At 37.6% G+C, this 15917-nt stretch overlaps 1 protein-coding gene across 1 annotated transcript in view; it reads left to right on the top strand.

The window, feature by feature from the left end:
* Positions 1 to 4048: 4048 nt before the first annotated feature.
* The window catches only part of ergic1 (endoplasmic reticulum-golgi intermediate compartment 1), a 47213-nt gene continuing 35344 nt past the window's right edge, over positions 4049 to 15917 (top strand). Inside the window, exon 1 of the mRNA XM_067456783.1 lies at positions 4049 to 4221. Coding sequence (XP_067312884.1) covers positions 4202 to 4221 — 20 coding nt within the window. The 5' untranslated portion in view covers positions 4049 to 4201. The remainder of the gene's footprint in view (positions 4222 to 15917) is intronic.

The raw sequence follows: 15917 nt of genomic DNA, 5'->3' as shown, positions 1-15917 counted from the left end.
ATAACACTCCGATCGCCCAGTCTCCATACATCAATTATGGTCATTTTGTGCAGATTCTGTGTGTGTGTGTGTGTGTGTGTGTGTGTGTGTGTGTGTGTGTCAGCTGAAATTCCTAGAATGTGCCCAGATATGACATAGCGAAACACTACATCAAGATGCTGTATCAAAACATAAATCATGGAAATATTGTGGAAATGTCTTTGTCTATATATGGCATACATTTTTTGCCACAACTGCCAATTGCCGGTGACTTTAGAAAATGTACCGGCCATAACTATTTTGTTACCGGTCATGAAATGTAATGATACCAATATTAGTTTAGATACCAAAATAAATTCACAGTTCTGCATTGAAAAGTTTATACCAAAGCAAAAACTAGTTATAACTACACTCTAAAAAATGCTGGGTTGTTTTAACCCAATGTTGGGTCAAATATGGACTAACCCAGCAATTGGGTTGTTTTAACCCAGCGATTGGGTTGTTTTAACCCAGCGATTGGGTTGTTTTAATCCCACGGTTGGGTTAAATATTAGCTTAAGACAACCCAATCGCTGGGTTAGTCCATATTTGACCCAACATTGGGTTGTTTTTTACTCAGAATTTTTTAGAGTGTATAGTAAAAAATGTTGGGTTGTTTTAACCCAATGTTGGGTCAAATATGGACTAACCCAGCAATTGGGTTGTTTTAACCCAGCGATTCTGTTGTTTTAATCCAGCGGTTGGGTTAAATAATTGCTTAAGACAACCCAATTGCTGGGTTAAAACAACCCAAATGCTGGGTTAGTCCATATTTGACCCAACATTGGGTTGTTTTTTACTCAGAATTTTTTAGAGTGTATAGTAAAAAATGTTGGGTTGTTTTAACCCAATGTTGGGTCAAATATGGACTAACCCAGCAATTGGGTTGTTTTAACCCAGCGATTGTGTTGTTTTAATCCAGCGGTTGGGTTAAATAATTGCTTAAGACAACCCAATTGCTGGGTTAAAACAACCCAAATGCTGGGTTAGTCCATATTTGACCCAACATTGGGTTGTTTTTTACTCAGAATTTTTTAGAGTGTATAGTAAAAAATGTTGGGTTGTTTTAACCCAATGTTGGGTCAAATATGGACTAACCCAGCAATTGGGTTGTTTTAACCCAGCGATTGTGTTGTTTTAATCCAGCGGTTGGGTTAAATAATTGCTTAAGACAACCCAATTGCTGGGTTAAAACAACCCAAATGCTGGGTTAGTCCATATTTGACCCAACATTGGTTTGTTTTTTACCCAGAATTTTTTAGAGTGTCATATAAATTTAAATCATTATTAAAAACGAATAATCAAATGGCAAGTAAAAGCATAAATAAATACAACATAAAGATTCTAGTGAAATAAACAGTGCTTTTCAGGATTTTCAGGTCTGACAATAGTTTTGGGTACACTCTAAAAAATATGGGTTGTTTTAATGTTGGGTTAAATATGGACTAACCCAGCAATTCGGTTGTTTTAACCCAACGATTGGGTTGCTTTAACTCTGCGGTTGGGTTAAATATTTGCTTAAGACAACCCAATCGCTGGGTTAAAACAACCCAATTGCTGGGCTAGTCCATATTTGACCCAACATTGGGTTGTTTTTTACCCAGATTTTATTTGAGTGTATCGTTTGGGTTTTTTACGATATCGGTGCCAATCCCGTACTTTTAAAACGGTGCCAGTGCCTAAGTTGAGCCTGAACTGATACTTAAAAAAATGTGAATGGCTTTTTATTTTATTAACATTTTCAACGTTCAGCTTTATTTTGCTGAAATATGATTCTCTAAATATTTTAAAACACGTCTGTTTCCATGGTGATGCTTCATGCTTCTCACATGACACACAGCAGCCGCAATAGCGCTGTCTCACAGATGTATGTTTTCCTTTTTTATTAAAAATATAACATGTTAACTATATCATGATCAATCTGATATTCTGTTTTTGAAATAAGTGAATGTGTTTTGTCATAGTGATCATGTCAGCTGATCTATAATGCGCGATGGGTAGCGCCATTTTGTGCCACGTTAGTTTGATTTAAATGTCTGAAACCTAAAATAAACATGATGTGGTTGAAAACACTGATTAATTGTGATGTGAAGTGGGCGGCACCGAAATGAGGAACCAAAATCTTCTTTCTGATTCGGTCTGGTAAATACACTCTAAAAAATTCTGGGTAAAAAACAACCCAATGTTGGGTCAAATATGGGCTAACCCAGCAGTTGGGTTGTTTTAACCCAATGTTGGGTCAAATAAGGGCTAACCCAGCAATTGGGTTGTTTTAACCCAGCGATTGGGTTGTCTTAAGCAAATATTTAACCCAACCGCAGGATTAAAACAACCCAATCGCTGGGTTAAAACAACCCAATTGCTGGGTTAGTCATATTTGACCCAACTTTGGGTTAAAACAACCCAACATTTTTTAGAGCGTAGGTACCATATAAACATATTGGCACCAGGTTTCCGTGCCCAATCCTAGTTTTCAGGTACAGAAATGTAATTAAGTAAGCAAATTTAAAATGAGTTAAAATTAATTTAAATTAATATTCCTTATTAAAGGTACAAAAGTTATTCAGTCAAGAGCAGTGTTTTTTTGTTTCCTTTGTTGTTTGATTATCATTAATGACAAATAGCAGCAGGAATATCAGGTGCCTGTCACTTTAAGAGCGAACGCACGGATCTAATACACTGATACGCACACGTTTACTTTCTCAACTATGTTCACTTAAGACATAACTGTCCTGGGCAGGTGTGGCGCACAAGTCCTAAAAAGTTAAGCCAAAGCATCTCGATCGCCCCCTGACCGCCATCGTTCACGTTTGTTCATGTATTGTTAGAATTCATATAAATCAACCAACTGGTGAGTGAGTGACATTTCATATTTATTTGCCAACACCGATTTTACTGGCATTTGGTGCTTGCCAAGTGTTCTTTTCTTTTAGTTATGTTCTGATTGGTTGTAAGGTGGTCACTGGCTTGAAGTGAGTGTAATATACATTCGACCGCTCCGGGCACGTCAACGTGCCGCCATTTTGGAACAGTCAACACTTCACATGCTGTCATCACTCAGATTAAAACAACAACAACAACACTGTGCAGCCTCTGTAAAACCCCACGCGATTTAAATTCCAGAAGAAATGGGATTACCTTTCACAGGTGAGAACATGTTGGTTTGTGTATTTATATTTGTATAATTTTAAGATGCTAAGATTTTTAACCAGTATTTTTAGCATATGCAGAATTAGATTTATTAAACTAAACCCTATCTGCGTCTATTGCAGATATTCAATGCGTATAACCATAGATATGTATACGTATAATGCGTCACTACTTGCTTTTGAACGGTCACAAAGTGCGATCACAACCGGCTTTGACCATTCCAAAATGGCGGACGGCCGACGACGGCCCATAGCAACAGTCGCTAATGATTAAGTATGGTAATATAGGCTACTTATAAACTACTTATCTAGTAATGACAAACAAAAAAGTTATTGGTCAATTATAAATTAATTGTATGTGAACCCTCAAAATTCAGGTATGAAACACAAGATAAATAAATGCACACTTAATGTCCAATGTTTCCATTTTCATGATGTGTAATGCTGGATAAACCTAAATCTACATTAATCAGTCTGTTCCCATTTCTGAAATATTTGATTTCTTCTATTTGAGCCACAGATGTGTGAACATAATCGCTATCATGTATTTCACAACTTCTGTCACGTAACTTACTAATTTTCTAAGCCTGAGTATTATTATCATGAGATGAGAACAAGTTAAGCATAATTCCAGAACTTTCCAGAGGTTTTCATTATGAACCCGCTTTATTCTCATATTACACAGGAAGAATGGCAGATTTAGGCTACGGTTTTATTGTTGTTTTAGTTGTTGTTAGAAACTATTTTTTTGACGGTTGGACCACATAAGCGGAAGCTAAAAGCTGTCTCCAGGGGCAACGCGTAAAGTTCGCACGCCACAACTCATTTCTCAACCGGATGCAGAATCGCCCCGCTCGACCAATAGGATAGTGCAAAGCGTCCTAAGCGCATGTCACATCCGGTCTGAACAGCCGGCAGGATTGAAGGAAGAGACTGGAGTAGCACTTTGTGTCGTTTATTTTTAAACACTTTGAGAGTGTCTAAGGCAGCTTTATAGTTAAAACACACTTGAGTTTATTATTCGCGCAGTCGCAATGACTTTCGATGTGCGGAGGTGAGTCGGTGGCTGTGTTTTTCCCTCTAATGCATGAATCAGACGCGATGCTCGTGTCCCGATCCCTAGTGCGCCGCCTGCTTAGGGAGGATGCGCGCGCTCGCGGCGCGTCTAGTGCTGTCTGCATCGGGAGCGCGCTGGGGATCGGGACACGGCCCACAGAAGGCTCTCTGTTGACGAGCGTCTGAAACGGCTGGCGTTAAAGTGTTTAGCTCATCAAAGTTATTTCTTAACTAAGAACATGTCAGTTATTTATTAGATAACTTTTATAATCCCTCGATTGCTCTAGTGCTGATGGGTCTCCGGTTCTTGCCATTAATGACGTGATTAATCGGATCTAACAAACCTTTGTAAATATGTGTGTGTGTGTGTGTGTGTGTATATATATATATTATAATTTATTAGTATATTTATGTATATATTTATATTTATTTGTATGTTTATTTATTTGTATATTTTTATTTATATATATATATTTATTTATTTATATACATTTATAGTTATTTATTTATTTATATTTATTTGTATGTTTATTTATTTGTATATATTGTTATTTATATATTTATTTATTTATTTATTTATATACATTTATAGTTATTTATTTATTTATATTTATTTGTATTATTTATTCACTGGTATATATATATATATATATATATATATATATATATATATATATATATATATATATATATATATATATATATATATATATATATATATATATAATAGTGCTAGGAAAAAGTGTATTGTGATTAATCGCATCCCAAATAAAAGTTTATTTACATAATATATATGTGTGTGTGTACTGTGTATAATTATTATAAATACACACATGCATGTATATATTTAAAAAATGTTATACAACATTTATTTTTTATATATATAAGAAATCAAATATACATGCAAATATATCTTTATATATATATTTATATATATATTTAAATATACATATATATATATATATATATATATATATATATATATATATATATATATAATTATTCACATTACACACATATATAATGTAAACAAACTTTTATTTTTGATGCTATTAATCACAATTAATCAATTTGACTGCACTATTTTTTAAATACTTTTATACAGCCAGGATGCATAAATTATATATAAATACAATTTTCAATATGTAAAGACATTTTCAATCTAACAAAAGATTTCTGTTTTAAATAAATGCTTTTTTTTTCTTCTTCTTTTTTTAACTTTCTATTCATCAAAGAATCCGGGATCAAGTAAGTAGCAAAACTGATAATAACAAATCATTACTAATAATTGAGCACCAGTAATAACTGATAATAATAAACCATTATTAATAATTGAGCACCAGTAATAACTGATAATAATAAACCATTATTAATAATTGAGCACCAGTAATAACTGATAATAATAAACCATTATTAATAATTGAGCACCAGTAATAACTGATAATAATAAACCATTATTAATAATTGAGCACCAGTAATAACTGATAATAATAAACCATTATTAATAATAATTGAGCACCAGTAATAACTGATAATAATAAACCATTATTAATAATAATTGAGCACCAGTAATAACTGATAATAATAAACCATTATTAATAATAATTGAGCACCAGTAATAACTGATAATAATAAACCATTATTAATAATTGAGCACCAGTAATAACTGATAATAATAAACCATTATTAATAATTGAGCACCAGTAATAACTGATAATAATTTAGCATCAGAATGATTTCTGAAGGGAACATTAAGCCGACTAATTCCTGTTCACACTGCAGTTATGCAAACGCCAAACAGGACCCACAACATTATGAAAATAACATTCATATCATCATCATATGACGCATATATTCATATCATCACGCCGTGAGTTCTGCTGCTATAACCAAACCATGAAGATCAGATATCATAAATATCACATATGAATATTATAAACGCAGAGATCAGGGTGCACAAAACTAAACTTTACTGTCTCTTCTGGTAGGTTTAATGTAAATGTAATGCACCATTTTTTTTTTGTGCAACATGGCTTGAGTTATGGAGGAAAAATCAAGACAGGAAATCATTAATCTGACGATTGATTTCCAGAAATATACTTTTTTGGGCTCACCAAGGCTGAATTTATCTGATCATAAATCCAGTAATACAGTGAAATATATGTGAATATATAGTAAAGTGTGATTTATTCCTCTGATCAAAGCTGAGTTTATCATCATTACTCCAGTCTTCAGTGTCACATGACCCTTCACTAATCACTCTCATGCTCAATGATTATCAGTTATTATTGCTGCTCAATGATTATCAGTTATTATTGCTGCTCAATGATTATCAGTTATTATTGCTGCTCAATGATTATCAGTTATTATTGCTGCTCAATGATTATCAGTTATTATTGCTGCTCAATGATTATCAGTTATTATTGCTGCTCAATGATTATCAGTTATTATTGCTGCTCAATGATTATCAGTTATTATTGCTGCTCAATGATTATCAGTTATTATTGCTGCTCAATGATTATCAGTTATTATTGCTGCTCAATTATTAATCATGGCTTTTTGTTATCGGTTGAAAACAGTTTTTCCTACTTAATATTACATGAGGCATGTTTTTGCTGGATTCTTTGATGAATAGAAAGTAGAAAGAAAAAAAGCATTGATTGAAAAACCGAAATCTTTTGTTAGATTATAAATAAACTGTACATATTTTTTGCATTATTTTTTAATTTTATGCATCCTTGCTGAATAAAAGTATTACAAAAATTGTGCTGTCAAAGTGTTTAATTGCGATTAATCGCATCTGACATAAATGTTTGTAAGTGTGTGTGTGTTTGTATATATATATATAATGTGTGTGTATACAGTATGTGTAAATGTGGGTATATGTATACACACACACACAAAATATACATTTACAAAATGTATGTTAGATGCGATTAATAAAGTGATTAATTGCGATTAATCGCATCTGACATAAATGTTTGTAAGTGTGTGTGTTTGTATATATATATATATATATAGTGTGTGTGTATACAGTATGTGTAAATGTGGGTATATGTATACACACACACACAAAATATACATTTACAAAATGTATGTTAGATGCGATTAATAAAGTGATTAATTGCGATTAATCACATCTGACATAAATGTTTGTAAGTGTGTGTGTTTGTATATATATATATATATAGTGTGTGTGTATACGGTATGTGTATATGTGGGTATTTGTATACACACACACACAAAATATACATTTACAAAATGTATGTTAGATGCGATTAATAAAGTGATTAATTGCGATTAATCGCATCTGACATAAATGTTTGTAAGTGTGTGTGTTTGTATATATATATATAGTGTGTGTGTATACGGTATGTGTATATGTGGGTATTTGTATACACACACACACAAAATATACATTTACAAAATGTATGTTAGATGCGATTAATAAAGTGATTAATTGTGATTAATCGCATCTGACATAAATGTTTGTAAGTGTGTGTGTGTTTGTATATATATATATAGTGTGTGTGTATACGGTATGTGTATATGTGGGTATTTATATACACACACACACACAAAATATACATTTACAAAATGTATGTTAGATGCGATTAATAAAGTGATTAATTGCGATTAATCGCATCTGACATAAATGTTTGTAAGTGTGTGTGTGTTTGTGTATATATATATATAGTGTGTGTGTATACGGTATGTGTATATGTGGGTATATGTATACACACACACACAAAATATACATTTACAAAATGTATGTTAGATGCGATTAATAAAGTGATTAATTGCGATTAATCGCATCTAACATAAACGTTTGTAAATGTGTGTATGCACGCACGCACATTTTATTGTTACAAACTTTTATGTTAGATGCGATCAATAAAGTGATTAATCGCATCTGACATAAATGTGTGTGTGTGTATATATATATATATATATATATATATATACTATATAAATTTACATTTACAAAAATGTAGGTTCGATGCGATTAATAGTGATTAATTGCGATTAATCATATTTAACAAATGTGTGTGTGTATATATATTTTTTTACATTTACAAAATGTTATGTTAATGCGATTAATAAAGTGACTGATTGCGATTAATCGCATCTAACATAAACGTTTGTAAATGTGTGTACGCACACACACACACACACACACACGCACACATTATATAGTTAAAAACTTTTATGTTAGATGTGATTAGTCATGATTAATTGAGATTAATTGGTCAGCACACAAAAAATCTTTTCGCAACTCCTTTATCACATATTTCTTAAAGGGTTACTTCAGCGATTAGCATATGGCTTTGTATCAGTAGAAACCCTGGAGAATATTCAAATTATTGTGCTTTCCCCCCTCATATCTCCCTGAGACAAGAGATTTATGCATTTTATTTCTGGAAAAATTCCTCCTATGATGCAAAATGACGATTTTTGCATCATAGGAGGAATGTTTGCCCAGAGGCTAGAGACTACAGCCAGCAGAGGGAGCTATTTCCGCATGTTTTGAATCTGCGCATGGGGGATGGAGATTACACTCAGCTGGCAGGGAGAGCTCAGCTTGCAGACAGGATCATTTAAACGGAGCTATGGTCTGCAATGGAAGTCTTTTAACTTCTCAAATTAATTTCTATGAAAGTTAAGCTTGCAAAGGCATGAACTGAAACGCGTGCCAGACTGAACTCGCGTTGTGAATGTATGCCGCGAATGTAGTCGCGATTACCTCAGCTCTCATCACTCCTGCAGTTAGTGCTCAGGGCTGTGATACTCGCGCGGCGACTCACTCATTATATTGAACACACACGTTAAGTTTTTAATTATAGTGTCTTCTCTAACTCAGTCACAGTAATCAAGTTGGTGGTGTTGGGAATGGCCTCACAGGGCAGCGAAGCATTCTGGGAATTGTAGTCTTTCATCCCCATGGGACAAAAATACATTTTCTGTCTTTTCTCAGTCTAGAAAGCACCAAATTCAAAAATAATTTCACATTTCTACTGCATTGATGACCCAGTTTAAATACAGATTCATATTCCCAGCGCTGAAGTACCCCTTTAAAGTTGAGTTAAATGAATGAAATCTTTGTTGTGCTCTAGTAGCTGTAATGTAAAGTCTTCATTCGGCATCAGTAGTGTTTAATAAGGTGTGTCATGTATTATACACGTTCTCCAGGTGAAGTGACAGAAGTCGATATAGAGGTAGCCCATCGTCCTGATGATCATGTGTTGTGTCTTCTGAATGAATGGTCAGTTTCAGACAGATGTTGTGTGCGGATGTTTTTCCCTTCGGCTTGCGCAGATGAAGCGCTGCGAGTGTTGTCATGTATAAATATCGCATATGAATACTTTATTATTGGTTGCTATGGCGACAACACAACTTTGTTTCCTTGTTTATCATCACACTTCCCTTTTTTGGCTCATCTGTAGACCAATCGGATGAAAGTGACAGTAAACCCACAGCACACACACTTCCTCTTTTAGAGACGCGCAGAGAACACCACACACACACACACACACACACACACACACACACACACACACACATTTTTGCTTAAAATAAGATAAATAATCTGCCAGTGAGAAGATTATTTTTCTCACCCCATTGGCAGATTATTTATCTTATTTGAAGCAAAAACTCTCTTCATTTTGAGTTATTTTTCCCCAAAACAAGACAATTACTTTAGCTTGTCTAGTAAATACTTCTTGTTTTAATCATTTTAAGATGTTTGGACTAGAAACAAGACAAATATACTAAAGTAAAAGCATTTTTGCTATGCATAAACCTCCTTACACACACTTATCACCCTGCTCAGTCCAGTCAGAACTCACTAAACTAAATCTGCAATCATCCGCAGCGAATCTCGACACTGATGGATCAGTTAAACTGATGGAGTGCAATAATTCGGTCTGAAATCCACAACATCGAATCAGGTTTGGACACGAGACGTTCCCTTTATCCTGCAGTGCTTCATAAACACACGCTGGATTTGGTGTCCAAATGTGCAGTGTTGAATGATAAACACATGGCTTTGTTGCTGTGTGTGTGTGAGTGAGTGTGTGTGACGTATCGCCTCAGCTGTGGGTGTTTGTTGCTGTTGTAACGCAGGAAATAATAAATATCTGACGGAGACATCCGAGTAGTGAACTCCACAACAGCCTGAGGGAACATGTGAATGTTTCGGCTGTTATGCAACAGTGCAAAGCACGAGTTCAGTGTGTGTGTGTGTGTGTGTGTGTGTGTGTGTGTGTGTGTGTGTGTGTGGGCATGTTTTTGTGACTTATGAGGACACAAATGTGTATAATGCCATGGGTATGACACAGGTATTACAGGAGAGGGTGAAATATGAGGACATTACCCATGGCCCCACTTTACAAAAGGCTTATAAATCACACAGGAGTTTTTTTTTCTGTGTGTGTGTGTGTGAGATGGGTAGGTTTAGGGACTGTGTGTGTGTGAGATGGGTAGGTTTAGGGACTGTGTGTGTGTGAGATGGGTAGGTTTAGGGACTGTGTGTGTGTGAGATGGGTAGGTTTAGGGACTGTGTGTGTGTGAGATGGGTAGGTTTAGGGACTGTGTTAGGGGATAGAAAATACGGTTTGTACACACTGCAAAAGATACTTTTCTTACTTTGTATTTTTATCTTGTTTTGGAAAAAATAACTCAAGATGAAGAGAGTTTTTGCTTAAATTTAGATAAATAATCTGCCAATGGGGTGAGAAAAATAATCTTGTTTTCTGTTTGAATTAAGATTATTTTTCTCACCCCATTGGCAGATTATTTATCTTATTCTAAGCAAAAACTATTTTTTCACCCCAAAAATTTTCACCCCAAAACAAGACAATTACTTTTGCTTGTCTAGTAAATACTTCTTAATGTAAGATTTTTTAGATGTTTGGACTTAAAATAAGACAAAAATACAAAGAAGCATTTTTTGCAGTGCAGTATAAAAACCATTACGCCTATGGAATGTCCCCACATTTCACAAAAACAAACGTGTGTGTGTGTGTGTGTGTGTGTGTGTGTGCAGTGAGTCTTTGAACTGTGTGCAGTTGTTTTGACAACTAATCCAAGACGCCAAACTTGTTTTTCCCGCTGAGCGAGTGCATGTTTTTATTTTATTGCACATTTTCTGCTTTACACGTAAAGAGACTAACGGCATTCATAGACTGACAGGGTATAAACGAGGCTTTAAGCTTAAAGTTTGATAAACGCAAGCTAATTCTTCAGTTCAATCTGTGTGTGCTAAAGGCTCATGAGTTCCTGTAGAGATAGCGATACACATTCTGCTTTTGCCAAATAAATGAAAAGCATGTCATCGATGTCTTCTCTCTCGCTGATCAAAATATCACTCCTCAGAGATGGTCAAGCTCAGTTTGTGCATGATTAGGCTATGATATAAAGATATTTTTTAATACTGTATCCTAAATTGTGGATAATTAATATATCATATGCTGCAGTACATTTCTGGATTAAAAGAAAAAAACAACAAGAACCGTACAGAACGGAAAACCGTGAGCCTAAAACCGTGACCCTAAAACCGTGAGCCTAAACCGTGAGCCTAAAACCGTGACCCTAAAACCGTGACCCTAAAACCGTGAGCCTAAACCGTGAGCCTAAAGCCGTGAGCCTAAAACCGTGAGCCTAAACCGTGAGCCTAAACCGTGACCCTAAAGCCGTGAGCCTAAAACCGTGAGCCTAAACCGTGAGCCTAAACCGTGACCCTAAAGCCGTGAGCCTAAAACCGTGAGCCTAAACCGTGAGCCTAAACCGTGACCCTAAAGCCGTGAGCCTAAACCGTGAGCCTAAAACCGTGACCCTAAAGCCGTGAGCCTGAAACCGTGAGCCTAAACCGTGAGCCTAAAACCGTGAGCCTAAAACCGTGAGCCTAAAACCGTGAGCCTAAAACCGTGAGCCTAAAACCGTGACCCTGAAACCGTGACCCTGAAACCGTGACCCTGAAACCGTGAGCCTGAAACCGTGAGCCTAAACCGTGAGCCTAAACCGTGAGCCTAAAACCGTGAGCCTAAACCGTGAGCCTAAAGCCGTGAGCTTAAAGCGCGAGCCTAAAACCGCGAGCCTAAACCGTGAGCCTAAAGCCGTGAGCCTAAAACCGCGAGCCTAAACCGTGAGCCTAAAGCCGTGAGCCTAAAACCGTGAGCCTAAAACCGTGAGCCTAAAACCGTGAGCCTAAAACCGTGAGCCTAAAACCGTGAGCCTAAAACCGTGACCCTAAACCCGTGAGCCTAAACCGTGAGCCTAAAACCGTGAGCCTAAACCGTGAGCCTAAAACCGGGACCCTAAACCCGTGAGCCTAAACCGTGAGCCTAAAACCGTGAGCCTAAACCGTGAGCCTAAAACCGTGAGCCTAAAACCGTGACCCTAAACCCGTGAGCCTAAAACCGGGACCCTAAACCGTGAGCCTAAAACCGTGAGCCTAAACCGTGAGCCTAAAACCGTGAGCCTAAACCGTGAGCCTAAAACCGGGACCCTAAACCCGTGAGCCTAAACCGTGAGCCTAAAACCGTGAGCCTAAAACCGTGAGCCTAAAACCGTGAGCCTAAACCGTGAGCCTAAACCGTGAGCCTAAACCGTGAGCCTAAACCGTGAGCCTAAACCGTGAGCCTAAACCGTGAGCCTAAACCGTGAGCCTAAACCGTGAGCCTAAAACCGTGAGCCTAAAACCGTGAGCCTAAACCGTGAGCCTAAACCGTGAGCCTAAACCGTGAGCCTAAAACCGTGAGCCTAAACCGTGAGCCTAAACCGTGAGCCTAAACCGTGAGCCTAAAGCCGTGAGCTTAAAGCGTGAGCCTAAACCGTGAGCCTAAACCGTAAGACCTAAACCGTGAGCCTAAACCGTGAGCCTAAAACCGTGAGCCTAAACCGTGACCCTAAACCGTGACCCTAAACCGTGAGCCTATACCGTGAGCCTAAAGCCGTGAGCCTAAACCGTGACCCTAAACCGTGAGCCTAAACCGTGAGCCTAAAACCGTGAGCCTAAAACCGTGAGCCTAAACCGTGAGCCTAAACCGTGAGCCTAAAACCGTGAGCCTAAAACCGTGAGCCTAAACCGTGAGCCTAAACCGTGAGCCTAAACCGTGAGCCTAAAACCGTGAGCCTAAACCGTGACCCTAAACCGTGAGCCTAAAGCCGTGAGCCTAAAGCCGTGAGCCTAAACCGTGACCCTAAACCGTGAGCCTAAAACCGTGAGCCTAAAACCGTGAGCCTAAACCGTGAGCCTAAACCGTGAGCCTAAAACCGTGAGCCTAAAGCCGTGACCCTGAAACCGTGACCCTAAAACCGTGACCCTAAAACCGTGAGCCTAAACCGTGAGCCTAAACCGTGAGCCTAAACCGTGAGCCTAAAGCCGTGAGCCTAAACCGTGACCCTGAAACCGTGACCCTGAAACCGTGAGCCTAAAGCCGTGAGCCTAAAACCGTGAGCCTAAACCGTGAGCCTAAACCGTGAGCCTAAAACCGTGAGCCTAAACCGTGAGCCTAAACCGTGAGCCTAAACCGTGAGCCTAAAGCCGTGAGCCTAAACCGTGAGCCTAAACCGTGAGCCTAAAGCCGTGAGCCTAAAACCGTGAGCCTAAACCGTGAGCCTAAACCGTGAGCCTAAAACCGTGAGCCTAAACCGTGAGCCTAAACCGTGAGCCTAAACCGTGAGCCTAAACCGTGAGCCTAAACCGTGAGCCTAAAGCCGTGAGCCTAAACCGTGAGCCTAAGCCGTGAGCCTAAAGCCGTGAGCCGAGCCGAACCGTGGGTTTAGTGAACCGCCGCCCCTAATATTCTCCTGAAACACAATCATCCGCTGCAGTTTTCATCCATTTTATTTATTGTTTTTGGTAATTATTTAAATGCATTTTTTTCAACAGACTGAGTCCATGCTTTTATTGTTTTTGGTTGTTTTGTTCATTTATTGTGGCTATTTAAAATGTTTTCCATTTTTAGAGAAATTATAGAAATAGTAGAAATTAAAGTTTATTGATCTCTGAGAAGGTGTTCCTGCATTATTATGCCATTATCATTATTTTAGATGAAAATGGTCTCAGAACGACAATATTATCGTTTATCGCGATAATTTCTTGGCCATTTTATCGTCCAGCAAAATGTGTTATTGTGGCAGGCCTGTGTGTGTGTGTGTGTATGCATGATGTGTGTTATTGTGACAGGCCTGTGTGTGTGTGTGTGTGTGTGTGTGTGTGTGTGTGTGTGTGTGCATGATGTGTGTTATTGTGACAGGCCTGTGTGTGTGTGTGTGTGTATGCATGATGTGTGTTATTGTGACAGGCCTGTGTGTGTGTGTGTATGCATGATGTGTGTTATTGTGACAGGCCTGTGTGTGTGTGTGTGTGTGTGTGTGTATGCATGATGTGTGTTATTGTGACAGGCCTGTGTGTGTGTGTGTGTGTGTGTGTGTGTATGCATGATGTGTGTTATTGTGACAGGCCTGTGTGTGTGTGTGTATGCATGATGTGTGTTATTGTGACAGGCCTGTGTGTGTGTGTGTGTGTGTGTGTGTGTGTGTGTATGCATGATGTGTGTTATTGTGACAGGCCTGTGTGTGTGTGTGTGTGTGTGTGTGTATGCATGATGTGTGTTATTGTGACAGGCCTGTGTGTGTGTGTGTGTGTGTGTGTGTGTGTGTGTGTGTGTATGCATGATGTGTGTTATTGTGACAGGCCTGTGTGTGTGTGTGTGTGTGTGTGTGTGTGTGTGTGTGTGTGTGTGTGTGTGTGTGTGTGTGTGTGTGTGTGTGTGTGTGTGTATGCATGATGTGTGTTATTGTGACAGGCCTGAGTGTGTGTGTATGCATGATGTGTGCTATTGTGACAGGCCTGTGTGTGTGTGTGTGTGTGTGTGTGTGTGTGTGTGTGTGTGTGTGTGTGTGTGTATGCATGATGTGTGTTATTGTGACAGGCCTGTGTGTGTGTGATGCGCTGTGACGCGTTTCCTTAGATGGTGAGAGATCTGCTCGACTTAAAGTGTTTAAAAAGCTGTAAAAAAAAATGTTGGTTTAACTCAAAAAAAGCAAGTATAACCTGGTTGCCTTAAAATGTTGAAATTAAAAAGTTGAGTTAATACAATGAACATATTTGAGAATCGACAAACTTTATTTTATTGTTCTCCCTTCTGTGGGATTCGGTCCAGAAAGCCTTAAAATGTTTAAATAGCTACACTGTACAAAAAAAACAATTTGACTCAACAAAAAGAGTAAGTGACCTGGTTGAAATGTTGAGTTTATTGAAATAAAAAATTTGAGTTGATACAATGAAGGAACCTGGTTTAGTAAATAGAAACTCAAAATATTATTGTATCTGAACCACATACAAATTTTCACTGCGTCATCACAATTAAAACACACAATTACCCAATATGCTTACACAATCTTTTAATAATATTTAAATAAAGGTTGTCGATTCTCAAAAAAGTTTCATTGTTAACTACATTTTTTTAATTCCAATGAACTCAAAATTAAGGCAACCAGGTCACTTATTTTTTAAATATTTTTTTGCAGTGTAGAAAGTGAGCGGTCTCAGTCAGCGGCCCGTATTTGAACGATGAGTGCCCGAATGTGTTCTCAGGTCCTCGAGGTCTCGCTGAGAGCTTTAGCTGAAGACGTCAGTGTGTTTCAGAACAGCGTGTGCTTCACACAATAGGCTCAGGTACTCCACAT

Source organism: Pseudorasbora parva, chromosome 11, assembly GCF_024679245.1.
Source record: "Pseudorasbora parva isolate DD20220531a chromosome 11, ASM2467924v1, whole genome shotgun sequence".
Taxonomy (NCBI): domain Eukaryota; kingdom Metazoa; phylum Chordata; class Actinopteri; order Cypriniformes; family Gobionidae; genus Pseudorasbora; species Pseudorasbora parva.
The sequence above is the reverse complement of the archived record's forward strand: the minus strand, read 5'-3'. Positions and strand labels throughout refer to the sequence as shown.